General features: G+C 40.4%; 1 protein-coding gene across 1 annotated transcript in view; it reads left to right on the forward strand.

Moving 5' to 3' along the window:
* LOC147723111 (Y+L amino acid transporter 2-like) overlaps window positions 1-19,996 on the forward strand; it is a 493,050-nt gene that overhangs the window by 406,365 nt on the left and 66,689 nt on the right. Inside the window, exon 6 of the mRNA XM_086965453.1 lies at window positions 9,007-9,110. Within this exon, the coding sequence (XP_086821579.1) occupies window positions 9,007-9,110 (104 nt within the window). The remainder of the gene's footprint in view (window positions 1-9,006; window positions 9,111-19,996) is intronic.

Consider the following 19,996-nt stretch of genomic DNA (forward strand, 5'->3'; position numbering starts at 1 on the left):
TCTGGTACTAGATACCGCCTTAACAGCCATCTCACCTCAATAATCCTCCAATCACCAAAAACCTATTTCCTCTAAATTATCCACAGTCGTAAGTATTAGTGAATCCTCATTTCTGCTACATCTAAAAAAGAACGAAAATGCGTTTTGTATACACTAATAATGTTATCAGTTGCCCCAGATCTTGCAAGTCAATCCGGACATCAAAATAAAGGGGCTCACCTCAGCTTGAACACTCGTCTATTCCACCACGCTGAATGTGCTGAAATAATAAGATACAAAAGAAAACCACTGTCAATATGCGCATAAGATAAGAGACGACCAACGGTGATCCCAAATAACACGTTACCAAGCTCACCTTCTCCAAACAGCCTCCTCATATCCATGAACCGGCGTGCAGCACCGTCGCCATGTTTGTATTCCTATTTATAGGATATAAGTCTAAGCGCAATCTTGTAATGGTCAAACTCGCACGTTCCAAATCTAAATTCTCAACATACAATCACCAACCACATAGATATATAAATACATAGCTCACCATATTGTTATATCTCCAAATATGTAGTTTGTGGTCGCCCCTATATACCTTTCCAATCCATCTCTATCTCTATAGCTAATTTCTCATTCTCTGTGTAAAAAACAACGCTACGGAAATCCCCGAGCTAATGCAACGTCAAGCGATCATGTAAATATTAAGTTAATAGGGGTGAAAATATAATTCCCCTGTATTGTTCCGAGTGTTATGTAAACTGTATCAAAATACCCATCTAAAAGATATTATATTAAATACAAAGTAAAGAGCAGCAGTCTCGAACCGTAGGTGCCGCCTATGCTAAGCAAATCATCATTCGTTACGCTATTGTTAATTCTAGTCGCAGGAAATAGTGTTCACCTCTGTAATAGTGAGGTACCCTCATTCAAAACATATAAGAACAAGGTTTTGATATAGCAGTGGGTTATAGTAACCCCCCAAAATATAGAGTATATCAGACCAGATGACTCCTGTAAAGCTATCCATAATAGGACTCCATTTAGGTTCTATCCTTGCTAGAAGTCATCTCATAATAGCAATCGAATCCTAGGCATCAACTAAAAGGGAAAATAAGAGAGAAAAAATTGTGTGTACTAGCACGGAATATATACTAAAGTGCAAATTATAAAACACATAGAGAGAATGTAGAAATTGTGAGATCCATAGAGAGAATGTAGAGTAGAAAGGGAAAGTCAAGTGTAAGATACAGTTAGTCCTAAGTGTAATCTGTGTACCTTAATACAAATATTTACAAATTATCAACATTAGAGATATCCTAGTTTACATACTTCAGATATATAACTCATCATTAATGCAGTAAAATGTGTCACAAATCAACAGTGTGTGAGAATATGCGTACCAACAGAAATAGGTCACAGGAAAATACCCCTATAATACATACACAACATGGGTGATAAGATGAGGCACAGAGCATCGTAGAACAATACCCATTAAGTTGTAAACATACAGTTCAGTGCCCCAAAAAGTTCTGTAACTCCGAATCCAAATTCAAGCCATCTTCCACAGCTCTCAATTTCATGATCCACATACATTCCCTACGTCTCAATCGTAGGGTTCTGTCTCCACCCCTCTTATCAGCCTTCACTACATCTATCCCATGGTAACTAAATTCGTGTTTATGAGGATCATCTTGAGTTCTAATGTAATGAGCAGCTATCGGATACCTAGTGTCACCATTCTTAAGTGCTCGAAAATTTTCAGTCATCCTGTCCCGTAGACTCCTAGTAGTGCTCCCAACATAAATTTTAGTGCAGGAACAAACAATTACATAGACTACATGAGTAGTTTCGCAATTAATAAATGCGTTAATTTGAAAAATGCCCATGTTGTTATAATCAAATTCTCTAATTCTCCTGATGGCCCATCTGCAGGAGTTACAGTTCCCACAACTAAAGAATCCATGTGGTTGACGACTAAGCCAATTAGTCCTATCAGGTACTCTTAAGTAGCTAGGACTCAGCTTATTAGAGAGAGTTGTGCCCTTTTAATAGGTAATACTAGGCTTGTCATTCAGCATATGAGTGATATCCATATCGCTCTTCAATAAATGCCAGTATTTGCTGAGAACTCCAAATAATTGATGGCTACCTTCGCCAAAGTCTGTCACCAGTCTCACGATCTTACTGGAAACATCTTTGTGGGGAAGACTCGGTTTTGGTCTCAAAGTGTCAGATCTATGTAGACTTCTAGCTCTAATCTTAGCCTCATTAATAGCCCTCTCAGAATAGCCGCGTGCTTGAAACCTTCTAGTCATATCTACCAAGTTGTGTTCAAAATCTGTGTCTTCTGAGCAATTACGACGTGCTCTTAGCATTTCCCCATAGGGGACAGAATTAATCTGACTCATTGGGTGGCAGCTTTTTCGCAGACAGTAATGAGTTGCAACTAGTGGGTTTACGGTACATCCTACTGCAGAGCCTATTACCTTTGATAAATAATTCAATGTCTAGAAAGATAAGTCTCTCCAGACTGTATTCCGTAGTAAATTTCATATGTACTTGGTTATTGTTCAGATGTTCAAAAAATTCCTGTAATTCCTCAACAGTGCCCCTTCAAATCAAAAGGCAGTCATCTATGAATCAACCCCAATAGTAAAGGTGGTCGATCCATTTACTGCCCTTAGGGCCCCAGATCCACTGCGCCTCAAACCACCCCATAAAGAGGTTGGCAAAGGACGGAGCGAATCCAGAACCCATTGCTGTACCATGTACCAATATTTTGTTCTCACTATGATTGTTATATTGTTTCTGAAATACCTAGTATTTTGATATATTTGGAGATCAGGGAGGATACTCCAACTTGTGAATAAACAACGAAACAAAACTTAATCTGCTCATATACCCGTCAACAGATTTTACATAATGCAGAGGTTATCACTGTGATTCTCTATGCTGTGAACCTCTTGCTGTAAGTGTCTCTTGAGGTTTCAAATCTGTTTTTGTTGCACTGTGCATTCCAGTTCATTGTAAATGCCCTCTAAACTGATATGATTATGATAAGGCCCTCCAAAAATATTTCAGTCCTCTTGCACCTCTTATTGCTTTGGGGTTCTCTTCAGGCCCTTGACTGGTTGTGTTCTCATTTTTGTAGTTGTATACTCATGTTGTTTTGTCCAATCAGTCTTCTACCACACTCTATCCTTTCAATTTGACCCTTTATTTTACTTTCATTTGTTCATTCATTGTGTGGCATCAATCCTTGCTCTTTTCGAGTTTCAAGAAATCTTCTTTAATTGTAAATTTTAATTTATAATTACCCTTTTAAAAGTGCTACATCTAAAGAGATGGTATTTTTTTCTGCCCTTAGCCCTGTGTCCCTGCAGGCAGTCTCCAATGCATGTCTGGGGTGGGTGGCAGCTGGAGTTTGTGCCTTCTCTCTAGACAACCACGCACAAATGGAGCTTAGGTGTGGCTGATGGGCCTTCCAAATCCTGATGGGTCATCCTGGGCAGGATTGGAGGGAGAAGGTGCCACTTGTACCTGAATAGGCTGTATCCTATCTCCACACAAAGTGCTGCATACACCCCTATATGAATCTGGAACCAGAGCTGAGAGTGAGGACTTCTGTGCACTTCAAATAATTTTTTTGAAGTCACCCACCCCCCTTCAAAACCACAATTAGGTGTAAGTACTGGACTTCTGATCCTATTACACTACTGGAACTCGGAAGAAGCCTGCCAGCAGGGAGATTGTTGTGCTGCTATAAGGACTGCCACTCTGCTAGACAGCTGCATGCTACCATTTGCCTTGCCGAGGAAGGACTGGACACATTTCACTTGAACCCAGAGTGACTGCAAGGTAATGTTTGCCTGCCTCCTGTTCTAAGTCTCAGGGACGTGAAAGACTTACCATCATCCTGCAACAGCACCTGGACATTGCTTCCTACAAATCTTGTTTTGTCAGGGGGTGCCAACCAATCTAGTCCTGGTCCCTTTGAAGTTTGCATAAAGTGCTGCAACTGCCAGAACCCACTGATTAACTGCGTTGTGCCGATTGGAACCAATACATCTCACTCAACGTCGACGAATTGCCACAAGGATAAAAGCCATTCCATCGCCGACTAGTTGGTACATCGGCTTCAGTTCCTGACACATCGCCTACAAATCCGTGCTTCAAAGACGAAGCATCGCCTTTTGCTTCCCGCATCTCTGGAGACTTAAGAGGACTAAAGAATAGTAGAACAAGTGTTATTACCAATTGTCTTTCTATGAATGTTTGCCCTCCAAAAGTTAGACTGTATGTATAACAGAACATTTTGAAAAATGGCCTTTAATTCACATGCTAGTATTGGTACCCACAAATTCTGAGATGTGCAAATAACCACTGCTTCTAAACTTCATGTCTTGTTCCCGTTTCAGAAATACATAGGTTTCCTTGATACCTACTTTTCACTCTTTAAATATTACAACTGTATACATGGCACACAGCAAAAACCTAGAGCAAGCTGCAGCCGAGTTATTGGATCTGGGTACCTTGGGTTCTTGATCAATCTACAATCCCTATATATCCCCACAACCAAAATGGTCCAGCAAGTGTAATGGTATATTGCTTTTGAAAATCTGCCATAGTTAGAATAAGTTAAGGTGAAAATATAAGCCCAAATGGCTGTTTCTCTCAACTCAATTTCAATATTTTCAAAAACTTTGAAGGATCTACACAGTGACCCTTTGCTGAATACACAATTTTGGCTACTTCTCAGAAATGTATAGCTTTCCAGGATCCACCATTGGTTTTATACTCATAGATACCACTAACTGGAAGGAGGTGGAAAGCCCAAAAATTAGGAAAATGGGCTATGTCCCAATAAAATGTCAAACCTGTGTTGAAAAGTTTGGTTTTCTGACAAAAGTCTGCCTGTTCCTGCTAGCTGGGAACATGGTGATTTTAACACCACAATCCCTTGGTTGATACCATTTGCAGGAAAAACAGATTTGTTATTCTGCAGCACTCTTTGTCCCCCCAAAAACACATTTTCGCTGTATTTTGGCTGATTTCATAGTAGTAGCCAAGAAGACAGATAGTGCAGTATACCTATGCATAGATTTGAGAGCACTAAACAAGGAGTTAGTGGTAGACAAGTACCCTCTACCGAACATCACAGAAATGATGACCAAAGTAGCAGGGGCCAAGGTCTTCTCCACTCCAGACCTAACTTTGGCATATTACCAAGTCAGATTACATCCAGATTCGCAAGAGCTCACACTGGTCATCACACCCATGGGGGCATCCAAGTTCAAATGCATGCCGTTTGGATTTGTATCTGAAGCAGCAGTTTTTCAAAGGATAATGACTAATATGCTTAAAGGAATCACTGGTGTATTTTGCTATCAAGATGACATTTTGATCTTTGGGGAGACCAAAGAACAACATGACGAAAGAATCAAACCGGTGTTGAGGAAGTTCAAAGAGGGCCTCACTGTTAAAAGGGAGAAGTGTAATGTAGGCTGTCCTGAAATACATTACCTAGGACATAGGATAACTGCAGAAGGCATACTACCTAAATCGGAGTTAAAAGACTCCATAATGAACCTGGCACTGCCAAAAAGTAAAGACGAAGTCAAGAAATTTCTGGGAATGCTGGAGTTTTACAACAAGTTTGTCAATAATTTTGCTGGTAGAACAGACAACATTTGCACATTGTTGAAAAATCGGATACATTTTCATTGACGGGCGGTATTCAAAAATAATTTGAAGACACTCAAGCATACCAGGAAGACAAACCACAATAACAACTGATATTAGTTCCAAAGGTCTAGGAATAGTAATGATGCAAGTAAGTGAGAAGGGTGAAGAGACCATTGTCTTTGCATCTCGTCCGTTGAGACAACCTGAAAATAATAATTCAGTGATAGAGATGGAGGCTTTGGCAGTGCACTGGGCACTCAACAAGTTCAGAACTCTTTTATGGGGAGGTACATTCACTTTAAGGACTGACCACAAACCACTCACAAAAGTCTTTACAAAAAGAGGTTTGGACTTCATTTCCACTAGGATCAGATGGTGGTGGTTAGTCTCCAATCATTTATCTTTAACATGGAAAATGTCCCTGGTGTGAGAAATGTTGCAGTAGATTGCCTCTCATGCTTGGTTGATGACAATAAGGAAGAGAAAGAGTGGGACTTACTTCAGGAGGAGGAAGAATTGGATATGAAAAATGAAACAGTATGTGTCATTACCCAAGGGGTGGTGGAGGAAACCCGTGGAAATAAGATTTGAACTCAGACCCACTATTACAGAGTATATGTGAAGAGACACACAAAGGGTGGGCAGAACAAGAGAGATATGAGGAACATCTAAAGCCATTCTGGATGATTTGTGAGGAGATGTCCATGATTGAAAAGTGTCTCTTTGGGGGTAGAAAGTTAGTTCCCCCAGGGTCCATAAGAGACAAACTCATCAATTTGGCACATGAGGGAAATCTCAGGATCACCAAGACAATGCAGAAGCTACGACTTGACTTTTGGTAACCACACATGGCGGAAAAAAAGGAGTGTGTACCATGCTCATCAAGTGACAAAGTACTGAAACTATGATGACCCGAATCCTACATTGCAGACCACTTCTGAAGGGCCAGTGGGTGGGCATAGCTCTGGATAGGTCCTTTGACTGAGAAGAAACTATCACCTTACCTACTAGTACTTATAGACCTTTACTCCTGTTGGCCAGAACTAAAGTTTGTTTATAAGGTTAACACCAAAATTGTAATTAATTTCCTGGTGGAGATAGTCCTTAGAGAGGGGTTGCCCAACTCCATACTAACTGACAATGGGGTTGAATTCTACTCCCAAGAGATGAAGAAGTTCCTAAGTTGCAATGGTATAAAACACAAAATCAGTGCCCTATGCCACCAGTATACCAACAGGATGGTAGAAAAATTCAACAGAACCATCAACTAGGGCATTCAACTAGTTAATGGTAATGAGTTATGCTGGAGAGAAAAGATAATGAAGCGCATCGAAGTATACTGCTTGATACCACAGCAAACCACATATGAGACACCTTTTGAACTAATGTAAGCAAGAAAGCCCAACAGAACCATCAACTAGGGCATTTAACTAGTTAAAGGTAGTGAGTTATACTGGAGAGGAGAGATAATGAAATGCTTGGAAGCATACCGCTTGACAAAAGAGCAAACAACAAATTAGACACCTTTTGAACTAATGTAAGCAAGAAAGCCCAGTTTTAGGCTAATACTTGGGTGGATGAAGTAGCACAAGAGTGAGAGTGAACATCACAGAGAACACCCCCCAGAGGGAAAGAGAATATATATCTCAGGCTAATCACAAAACAAGATACAACAGAATACATGAAGCCAAAAATGTAGGTTTTAAAATAGGCAATATGATTAAGGAGGTCAAGGCTCCCACTGGAAGGGTGAAATGGTCTGAATTCACAGGGCCTATGAAAATCATGAAGCTGTTCAGAAATGCTGTGAAAACACAAGCTGGGAGAATTTGAAACATGGAAAGGGGAAGCAAAGTGCACAATCTCTGATAGAGCTACTAGCAGAGGGAAAGCTGATGGTGAAGGTACACCCAAAGGAGCTAACACTACTCCTAAACCCAAAAGAGAGAAAGCCAGCAGTTAGGTCTAGTGAGAGGAGGACACGCTGTTCCAACTACCAAAGAGACTATGTGGTTACTACCACATGAACAAGACAGCATTTCAATATATTTGTTCATATTCATAGTATTGTATTTACTCTATGGTGCCAGGGGTAACCGTTATTTCTCTGCATCTTTGTCTTTCCTTTTCCTTTTTGCATTTCCTTCAATTGTACAGATGTCCTAAGTTGTAGAGAAAGGGGATGTGTAATATCTTACAAGAGATGTATCCCTGTTCCCTCTTGCCCACTGGTACTGTTCCCTCGCCCATTGTCTAAAGGGCATGTTGCTATATTTAGACGGTTGGTGCCAGAGAGTTCTATGTCGAGTTTCTTTGAGTGACCAGGAAAGACGGAAGGAGAAAGACAGCTGTGGCTGAGGTGTTTTTTGGTGTACTGAATAAAGACTTATTTACAATCATCAGCATCCCCTGAGAATTCTATTTAACTAGATTACACACCTCAACCACACACCTCTACATATGACTATGGCCCAGTCTTCACTAGGGCACATTGGTTCTGATCTCAGGCTTAGCTAGGCAGCAGATTTGATTGTAAACTATGAACCACACCTCATTTGTGGCCATGAATATTACAGCTAGATAAATGATTGCTGCAGTGTGATGAAATTAAGATATACAGGTTGATCAGTAAGAAAATGAGATAGCAATTCACGAATAATGATGCCACGATTCACAGTTCCAGCCATTCCAACACACATTCCTGCCAAATTAATCTTGTTCTTAGTGCCAGTGTGTTTCACTCATGGGCACTCTTAGTAAGAGGACACTCCGGGGAACCTCACACCACTTCAAATATGATATTGTTATTGTTAGAACAGATCAGGTACTGACCACCTGCAATTTTGAAATCATCTGTTGAGACTGCATGCTTCTTGTTTTCTGTGATCTCTAACTGTACAGTAGCCTCAAGTCATAATTTGATTTAATTTCATTCTCTTTAAGAAGGTGGAGGCAGAATATGGTCTTCATATACCATAATCTCCCTTCTGATGTACATATATATTATCACATGCAAGCCAACACAAGAACAGATGTTCCAGAGCTTGGCCTCAGTCAAATTATAGGTAATCTGAGAACAGATTTGCCATTTGGTGCTGATTTATAGCTGAAGGTGGCTTCTTACATTCAGTGTCTGGCTGTGTAACTGGCTGCTGCCTTTGAATTCGGCATCTGGTTAGGTCAATATACTCACTTTAGAAATTGAACTATATTATGACTGGTCCAGCTGCAGCATTTCTTAAAGTTGTGGAAGACCAACATTGTTGGCAAAAGTGATTATTTATGTAATGTCTGAACCTGTGTTCTTTCTTTTTTATGTGTTTATGCATTTAGACTTATGCTGACCAAGTTCTTGGATATGCAAAATGGTTTATTCCATTAACAGTTGCAATATCATGCTGCGGGGCACTGAATTCTGTTATTATTTCCTCGTCAAGGTAAGAGAATAATTATTAGGTGGGCCAATCAATTAAATCACTTAATTGGCTGCGTGTTTTTTAATTCTTTGCCCTGAGACTACTTATTAGATGATATCATGCACTGTATAAAGACAGATGAGGATTTTAATCTATTACTGCAACTGTCTTGTTAGTTAAGCACCAACATTGTAGGAATCTTGATATTTCTAGACCAAGCCTACGCAACATAATGTGACGAGTATCTGAACAAACTATTAATCTTTTGTTGGACATGAGGGCCTGAAACCCTGTTAATTGGCATACAAAAAAAAGGACACGTCTAAGAAAGTGAGTGAAAACAGTCTCTTGCTTGTCACCTAAATGCAGTGACAGGAGAAAGGATAAGAAACTATTTACAGCTAGATTCATCAAAGTCCCGATTTGCGAGTCCTTAATAGCGATTATTAGGAATCGCTATTAAGGACTTGCAAATCGGGATTCATATAGAAATCGCAAAATAAATTGTGATTCCTACAGCCTCCTTATTTGTGATTAGCAAATTGCTAATCGCAAATAAGGAATAACTCCCCATTCATTCCTATGGGCCTAAAGGCCCATAGGAATGAATGGGGAGTCAATCCTTATTTGCGAATAGCAATTTGCTAATCGCAAATAAGGATGCGATTTCAAGGGTGCCAGGGGTGTCCAAAGGACACCCTATAGCACCCCTGAAATGTGAATTTACACTGATGTTGTGCACACAAATGTCAAAAGGACATGTGTGTGTGTAACATGCAACTTGGAAAAATGCATTTAAATGCATTTTTCAAAGTTTTCGCTATTTATCTCTAACAGAGATTCCTTAAATGCTAATCCTCGCAAATTTGCGAATTCTTTATTAGCGATTTTTGCATTTGGGTTGATGAATCCCAAATGCAAAAATTGCACTCGCAAAGGGCCAGATTCTCAGAATCTGGCCCTTTAGCGAGCGCATTTCGCTTGATGAATCTGGCTGTTAGACCCCAAACTATAATCACATACATAATAAAATGAAATCAAAATGGATAAAATTCCAGATAAATAGGACAAAGGGTATGGGGACAGAGGAACACTTAAACAAACAGGCAAGAGTAGGGTTTGGTCCAAGAAGGCAACAAAATAGTTATATGTGTAATGGTTATATGTATAAATAGTTTAAATATTCATATGTATACTTTTAAAATGAATCCTCCTGTGTACCACACTCAACACTTTCTACTTCAGGCTCTTCTTTGCACATCGTATTTTAATATTTTGCACAGCTCAATCTGTTCTGAATGACTGTTTTGGCAAATATACATGGCTTCACTTTGTCAAAAGCTTACTGCAAAAAATGTAGGCCCAGAATTTTAAACAATTTGCTATGAGTAAGTACGACTAATTATGGCTTACTTCTTTGTGAATCAGGCACAGGTAATCTGAGACATCTAGAAAGAGAACATGTCTCGAAATATAGGCCACCTACTGACCATACATTTTGCACCTAACAGGAAAAATTGGTTGGTTGATTCTTTTATAAAGCACACTGCTACCTAAAGTGGGGGTCTAGGAGCTGAAAAACAAGTACCATTTATGTATTAATGGTGAGAGAGAAGATAGAATCAAGAGGAGTACAGAAATGCCTTAGGGTGTTTTCTGAATGGCAAATAAGAGGGCGTGTATTGGAGCGCAAAGGCAATATATTCCGGAAGGAGACGGCCAGGCATTGAAAAAAACAGCCACCGATCCTGACTTTCTCAATGGGAGGGGCATTAAAAGCTAACTTAGAGTGTGAGCGGGAGACTGCTTATGAAAAATGTTTAGATGCAGAGGGCCTTCACCTGAAAAGTCGGGATTATGAACACAGAGTGCTTTGAAGAGGCATCCATTTATTACTGGGAGGCAGTGCAGATCCAATAAGGGTTGCATGATAGGTTTATTTTTTTCAGATGTAACAGTTGTCTAGAAGCAACATTCTGACCAGCCTGTAACCTGTAAGACATAATTACCACTGAGTTTGCTTTAATTAGATAGGATGTATGTATGCAATGTGTTGGAAAATTGCCCTTTCTGCAAGGTCACTCCGAAACATTTTGCCTACCTCCTCCACTTTTCTGACCTAGTCTTTGGAGGACTGCTGTGATGGTCTGCAAGAAGGACTGCTACTCTGCTGTCTTGCTGCCTTAGTGAGGATTGGACTAGGATCATGACACCCAAGACCACCAGAGTGACAACAAGGGCTAGTTGGCTGGCCTCCTGATCAGAACCCCGGGGACAGAAAAGTATCCAAGCACCTTGAACCCAGCAAACGAAGTCTGCTGTGAACCTACCCCCAAGTGGTGCCACCACAGCCCTTGACCCTTGGAAGTGGGCTTGATAGTGCTCTGCCAGCCCAAGTGTGGTCTCCTGGGCAGGACCAATGCAGAACTGCGTACATCTCCTTGCCGCCCCACATTGGAACTGATGTAGCGCAATGCGTCCCCTACAAAGGCCCTCACTTCACAGCGTCTCTGAACTGCAGCTGCATGAAGTATCCCCAAAGCAGGACTTTGTATCGCAAGCCTTCATTGACAGCAGCCTCAATGAAGACAGAGGACCCTGCCTTGAAAGCCGAGTCGACGGCTTCATCGCCAACACTGCTGCCTGTTGCATCCCCGATGCAAGACTGGCAGTCCCTCGGAACCACCGCTTCATGGCTCATCCTCGAGGCCGGATCTCGCAATGTTCCGCAACCAAGATTTAATGTACTTTGTTCAGCAGGCTTAACTTGGTCCCTATATTTCGCCTGTGTTCCATTGCAGTAGGCCTGAACATGTGACTTTGTACTGATCTGGTGAAACCAAATAATTACAGTTGATGCCTTGTGCTTTTAAGGCACTAATTTACTTACATTTTTTAAAGTGCATTTCTACGGTACTACTGATTTTCGTCAAATTGGTCTAACTTGGTATGGGATTTTTCTTGTGTTGGTGGTTCACTTCATTAATGTTTTGTAGTGCAACTATAAAGGTGACACACAAATACTTCTTAAACTGGAAAGCCCCAAAGACTTTAAAGTCTCAAGAATCTTTATTGCCTCCAAGCTGTTGATCATTGCGAATTCAAAACTCAGCTGCCAGGCTACTCCTACATATAAAGCCATAAACCCACATCCTCCCTGCATATCTGTTGACAGAAGATCCACTTTCAAGATTCTATCACTCACAAAGCAATACATGAAACAGGAACACTTTTCATCAGAAAGAAAATCACAAAATACATACAACATTGAAACATCTGCTACAGGTGGCACCCCACCTCATACAAGCAAAAACATGGGTAGAAAATCTTTCTCTGTTGCATCAGCCAAACTATGGAATTCATTAGCCCCAAACATAAGATCCACAGATAACCGTCTTATCTTCAGAAGATTACTCAAGTGCTGTCTCTTCCCTACATGACCACCTTATTCAAAATATAAATGTACAGCAATAGTATACACAAGACACCAATGGTGCATAATTGTGTGCTTATAAACATGTATACTTTGACTACATATATATTACCTACTGGCGGTTGCCAGTAGGTAGTTATAGTTACAACCTAGTTTCCATAGGAAAAGCATTTTTTGATTTGCTAATTCAAATAATCTTTATTTCAATCATAAAAGATCATAAAAGATGTACAAAATTAATTTTCATCATTAAACAGTTAAAAACATTATAGAATGAGCAGTACATTTTAAAAACAGATCCCCCAAACTCATGGTTGCGGTCTGCTTACTGAAATAACACTTTTCTTTGAAGGAGGACAAAACAATATCAGGACTTATATGCAGGAAAATTAGAAAAAAGTATTCACTCAGTTATGGTGTCCTTGATAATTTTTGTGCGTAATCGCCACATTGCCGTCAAAAATTTAGCCATTGCGAACACTGTTGGTACCGATAGGTCTGTCTTAAGGACTCTGTAGGCCGGAGCATATGTTCGGAAGCCCAAGTTCTTTAAATGAGGGACCAGCCAATAACTCCTAATTCTGCTATAGGCTCTGCAGAACAGGACCACGTGAAGATCACTTTCCAGTTTATTGTTGCAGACTGGACACAGCCCTGAATCCAGATTGCCGGCCCAGGATTTAGTAAGGGACCTCAAGGAGAGAGATCCATACCTCCATTGCATGTAGATCTTCCGTGCGAACACAGGTGTCATGCCATCTAGTACGTGTTCGTGACTATATGAGTCTTTTACCTTGATGAATGTGTCGGTCAGGGATCCTTCCCGGGTGGAATTCAAAGATTTCTGGAGCATAACGCTATAGAATAAATTTGAAAGTGCTTTTCTAGAAAGCCTTGCAGACACAATTTCCGGCTCAGACCATAGCTCTGGGATTCCAAGGGTCGTACACATATCCCTTATGTACTTTATCCAGGGGATTTTGGTGGCGTAGGTTGATCTAAGAAGTTCCTGCAGTTCATTTCTGTAGTTTACCAGATCCTGACTACTCCACAAGCGCCTCCAGTAGGTCAAGGGTTTAAGGCCCAGTTCCTCAGTGATTGGTCGTAATGCCAGATCCATTCTTAGGGGGAGAAGCGGAGTGCTCGGGGGAAGTGCAGCTAATTGTCTTATGAAGTTATTTTCTGCAACCTGCATGGTATATAACGGAATATGTCCCCAGAGCTCACCCCCATAAGTAATACCCCCTCGGGCTTGAGCTTTGTAGATTTGGATGGCAGGTACCAATGGGCGAAGAGGAGATTTTTTAGCAGTTCTTGTAATGGCGCCTGCCCTCTGAACTTATTTTGTGGTTGCTTTTGTTTTATGTGGCAGCCATGTCAGATTCTGGTTAAGGGTTATGCCAAGGTATTCTATTATATGAACCCTTTCCAGGATTGTAGTTCCTAGGCGGGGATTTGGGCAGTTTTTGGGTTTGGGGTTGAGAATCATGAATTTTGTCTTTGAAGGGTTTATTTCCAGGCCCCTTTCGTTACAAAACCCCAAAAACCAATTCAAGACCCTCTGAAGCCCCATTGGCGTTTTTGACAGCAGCAGGGTGTCGTCCGCAAACATGATCGCAGGCACCCTGCTTCTGTTCAGTTGTGGAGCATCGATATTAGGGATCCTATTCAAGTGCTCTATCACCCCGTTCACAAATAGGCAAAACAGGGTCGGCGCCAATACGCAACCCTGCCTTACCCCTCTGCGAACGGGGAACCTGTCCGTCAGCCTACCCCCCTTTCCATATCTAACTCGGGCATAGTTGTCAGTGTGCAATCTGATTAAGATATGGAGAATATCTTCTGGGACACCCAACTCAGCCAGCACCTCCCACAATTTAGCCCGCAGGACCAAATCGAAGGAGGCACGAAGGTCCACAAAGACCGCGTACAGTGTCCCGCCTTCGATGAGTACCGTCTTGCTAATAACTTTGGTGTCATTTGATGAATCTTTGCAAAATTCTCCAAACAAAAAGTTTTTTTCAGGCCAGCTCCTATCCTGAAAGTTTGGGGGTAATTCATCAAGCGGGGGCTGAGAAAAAAGGGGGGTCCCAAAACGCTCTTTCCCTATGTTCATTTCCTTTTTTTTTAATTTTCAAATATTTTTTTATTAGCATCATGAGTAACATCAAATACAGATAACTCAAAAAAAAAGTTCAAAATAGTAAGGATATCAGACAAATCATGTGAGATGGGGCATCGATCAAAACAGTACTAAAAATCAATGTTTCAGTTTAAATATTAAGACATAATTAATCCCCAAATTTTTTCTACTTTTCGTTTTTTCTTCTGTCCCTTAGTTATCGCCAAAGAGCTTTCCATATTATGAATGTCTTTAACAAAAAGCCACCATTCCATAACCGTGGGGGGATGACTTTGAATCCAAACCCTGGCAATAGCTAATCTGGCCCATGTCAAAAGTATATTCATCAAGTCCCGAGATCTATTATTTACCCCAGCAACCCCGATCATAATATCCAGTTGCGTGAGTACAATTGGCCTAGCCATTTTGGCTGAAATAACACCAACTACATCCTTCCAGAAAATGGATAACTCAGGGCATGAAAAAAACATATGAACAATATCTGCCCCTTTGAGTGCGCATTTAGGACATTTTGTACGATCATTCAATTCATTATTGCAAGCCCATTTTAGAATCCTGTCTGGAGAATAGTACAGTTGAAACAAAGTTCTAAACAGCTGTAATTTCAGACTTGACGATTGAACTGCATTATTTAGACTGTTTAGTGAGGAGGTTATCATATCTGGGGTTACCTTCACCTCTAACTTTGTACTCCACTTTTCTGCCACCTTACTGATATCATCCTTGTGTAAGATAGAAAAAGTCTTATAACCACAGCTGATCAGTGCCTTGTCAGAATCTCTATACATACAGCTCCAGATTTCGGATTCGGCTATGCTATCAAGGCCTGTTCTACGGATAATATAATCCTTGATCTGATTGTATTTAAACCAAGCCCCTTCTGGTAGATTATGCATCATCTTTAGCTTTTCAAAAGTAGAAAATCCAATATGGTCATACAGGTCTCCAAGATTACTTATGCCATTATCCGAAAACATAGTACTAGCTGAATCATGAAAAACTCCTGGCAACCCTGGATTATACCAGAGGGGCGTTTTGGCATGAAATAAGGAGATATTATTCCTATTAAGAATAGATCGCCAAATATTAACCGTGTCTCGAATCGTCTTAAACCGTACTCGTTTAAAGTAGTTAGGGTCATTAAGTCTATATAAAAACATAATAGCCTCCCCCCTAATATAAATCTATGAAAATAAAGACATTTGTCAGGGATAAGCAAGCTGCGAAAACGAGTTAAACAAGCAGCCCAATAATATAATTTAAAGTCTGGTAACCCAAGTCCACCTTGGTCATAGGGGAATTTAAGCAGAGATAAAGCCCGTCGTGCTTTCTTATACCCCCATATGAAGCTGCTGATGATACCCTCCAGTCTGCTAAAATATGTATTACACACTCTTAAAGGTATAGACCGAAAAAGATATAAAAATCTAGGCAAGATCTTCATTTTAATTAAGTTAATTCGCCCCAAAATCCCCATTGGAAGTTTGTGCCATTTCTTAAGGAGAAGAGAAGTTTCTTTTAATAGGGGTTCATAGTTAAGTGCAATTATTGATTCAGGATTAGAAGAGATTTTTACCCCGAGGTATGTTGCCACATTACATACTCCAACTATTGGTGTGAGTGGAGTAGAGTTTATGATTACTTGCGCTTTGCTAATATTTAACCGATACCCTGATACCAAACCATATTTATCTGCTTCGGTACCTATACCTAATATCACATCAGGGACATTTGTAGAGAAAACCGCTACATCATCTGCATAAGCAGGTATTTTTAGTACATTAAGGCCATTTTTAAACGGTATAATCATCTCTTGCTTATGCAGTGCAATTAAGAAAGGTTCTATTGCTAAAGCGAATAACAAAGGAGATAGAGGACACCCTTGTCGTGTACCACGTTCGATTGGAAAGGTAGGTGAGCATCGTCCTGAATAACATACCTTACCCCTTGGTTGATCATACAGGGATTTAACCCATTTCAAGTACTGACCTTTTATGCCGAATGCAGCCAAAGCTGCCCAAAGGAAGTCCCACCCCACACGATCAAATGCCTTTTCTGCATCTAAAAGGATCATACCGAGTGGGGTGGGACACGTCCTAGCAACGTCAAATGCTACTATAGCAGTATTAATGTGAGCGGTAGTATCCCGTTTAGGGATAAACCCGTGTTGAAATGGTGAAACCATCTGTGACATTAGTGACGCAAGCCTTGTTGCTAGTATTTTTGCAAATATCTTTGCATCGGCATTAATTAATGATATCGGTCTATAAGACCCTCTCTCTTGTGGGGGTTTCCCCTTTTTAAGAAAAAATATAATTTGAGTGTAGTTCCAAGATTTTGGAGCTTGTTCTCCTTTGCCAATAGCCTTGATGACCATTATTAGGAGAGGAATTAGTTCTTCCATGCATTTTCTGTAAAGTTCTAAGGGTATTGCGTCTTCGCCTACAGCTTTTCCCAGTGCTAGGGAGTTAATAGCTGCCTGAATTTCTCATGCTGTTATATCTGCTTCTAAGTGATCAGCTTGCTCATCCTCTATATTCTGTACAACATTTTCTGTCAAATAAGCTTTTATATTATCTCCTGTTGGGGTCGTTTCAGGCGTGTATAGCTTTTGATAGTATGTGGCAAACTGGAGTAAGATTGATTTAGAATCTTGATGTAGTTGTCCGTCGTCACCTTTTATTTCCTTAATCAGCATTTGGGCTCGGTCTTCTGCCACTTTATATGGCAAAATTTTTCCTATCCTCTCCCCACTTTCATATTGATTCAGCCTATATTTAGCTAGTTTGGAGATGCTTTTCTCCCTAAAGAGATTTTTCAGTGCTAATCTTGATTCCATCAATTTTAAATTTAAATCTTCGATTTCTTTTGCCCTTGTAGTAGTAGCTAACATTTTAGATAGCCTATCTTCAATATTAGATATATCATCTAGTAGTTTTTTATTTTGAATCCTACCGGCTTTATTTTGTTGCCAGACAAACTGTTGAGTAAACCCACGGATGCTAGCCTTACATGCATCCCACACCATCAAGGGAGATGTAGAAAACCTATTGATATCAATAAAGTCCTTTATATGCCCTTTCAACAAGCTCACAAACTTAGTATCAGAGAATAAATACCTAGGAAAGGAGAAAGGCCTGGGTGGGTGCATGTCCGTATCAATTTCTATTGTGAATAAAAGCGGGTTATGGTCCGATGTTACCCTAGGGCATATTGACATTGTACTGGTTGACAGAATAGAGTCAGAAGCAAAGACCATATCGATGCATGAGCAGAGTTTATGGGCAGATGAATAATAAGTATAACCTGCTATGTGAGGATATAGATACCTCCAAGCATCTTTGATTGCATGTATAGTGGCCAAGTCTATAATAGCAGCCCTCGTCTTACGCATCCTCTGAAACGAACCCTTTCTGGTTGTATCCAAATTATAATCCATTACACAATTAAAATCACCTAACACTATCCGCTCCCCCTCCCAAGTGAGTAACTCCATATTAACCTGATCGATTATTCTTGGTTCGTCCTGATTTGAGGCATAAACCCCACATATTATATATTGGAGACCTTCCAAAGTCACTTGTACCATGGCCCACCTGCCCGCTTTATCTGTCATTTTTCTGTTAACTTCTACTTTAAGCTGTTTATGCTTCAGTATAGCCACACCTCGGATTGAGGCATTAAACTCCGTGCTAACCAAAAGATCATAGCCTAATTGATTCAATAAACGTCTATCCTTGTATGCAATATGAGTCTCAGTTATAACTACTATCTGAGGGTTGTACATCCTAAGCTCTTCGTATACTAGACTCCTCTTAGTCCGACTGTTTAAACCAGCCACATTCCATACTAGAAGCTTTAATTGATACATTTAATTGATTTTAATATATATTCTGACATGCCTTCTACCCATAAAAGAAAAGAAAAAACACTTTGCAAAACATGTAAGCTTTCCTTAGCCAATGAAACACAGATATATTTATACTCATGATGCATTTTTTTTATTATTTCCCCTCCCCCATTTCCCACCCAGTAGCTACCTGCTGGTCCCCCCGTTCGGTTGACTGCCGTTCCCCTGGCAGTCGGTGAGCGGATAGAGCGCTGATAGGGTCCAGGTATTCAATACTAATCATAGCAAAAAAAGAAAAAGAAAAAACCTGTGCTACACAATGCTCTCTATCTCGACTATAATCTAGCCACAAGAGCAATCACCTAAATACCGCAAAACTTTAGAGCTAACAAAAATATAACCAGAAAAACCAAAAGAAACCAAAAAGCCATATATGCTGAGCATTAGTCATTAACTTAATCATTTCCCCAATCGCCAGGAGGCAATAGCATTTTCAACCTCATTTACTTCCAAAAAGAAATAGGATCGGCCGTTTTTAATCACTTTCAGTTTTGCAGGTTCCTGCAAATAAACTTGATATCCAAGTTCTTTAATCGGATCGATGAATTGCTTCAATTTCCATTGTCTTTCTAGCAAGAGTTTGCTTAGATCCGATCTCACAAAAAAAATAGTAGAATCAATGGTGACTGGAGTGTTAGGCCGTGCTTTTAAAGAGATAGCTTGTCGGAGCAAGTAGTTACCTATGTAAATCAAAATTGGTCGTGGGAATTTACCACTCTTATCCTTTTGAACTAGGGGTAATCGATGAGCCCGCTGAATCTGAGAGTCCCAATCCCAATCTGAGAGGTCGGGAAAGGCCTTTTGAAATAATTGAGTGATATATGCTCTCGGGTCTGCCCCCTCTACCAAAAACGCGGAGATTCTGTCTCCTTTGTCTATTTTCTAAGTCTTCCAGCTTAGCTTGCATCTGAAGAAGCTGAGAGGCATGTTTATTCACTGCTATTTCAGAGCGTTGTGATTTCTCCTCTGTTACCACCACTCTTTGCTGCAGTTCCTCTATGTCTTGAGACACCGCCCCCAGTTTGCACGCCATCTCTTGCAAAGAGGTTTGAGTTCTATTATTGTCTTCCCTCATTTGCTGGTAGTGATTTTTAGCTTCTTGTTTCTGTTCATTTAGAAGATGTAGTATTGTCTGAAAAGAAGCAGATACCTCCCCTTGCGGAATCCATTCTGTTGGCCCGCTAGATAAAGAAGGAACAACATTTTCCGGATGTATTTCTTGTATAGTCTCTTCTTTCGGAGCTGTTACTGCATCGCATATAGACGCCATAGGAGTATTAGGCAAATCTTGGGTTATACTGCTACTGCTGTTATTACTGCTACTGCTACTGCTACAGCTAATTGACAAAGAAGCAGAGTTGTCTTCCATAAGTATCGTAGAAGGTACAGAAGGGTGTGGATGGTCCAATAAACTTTCCCCA

This window comes from Lissotriton vulgaris, chromosome 4_1 (genome assembly GCF_964263255.1).
Source record: "Lissotriton vulgaris chromosome 4_1, aLisVul1.2, whole genome shotgun sequence".
NCBI lineage: Eukaryota > Metazoa > Chordata > Amphibia > Caudata > Salamandridae > Lissotriton > Lissotriton vulgaris.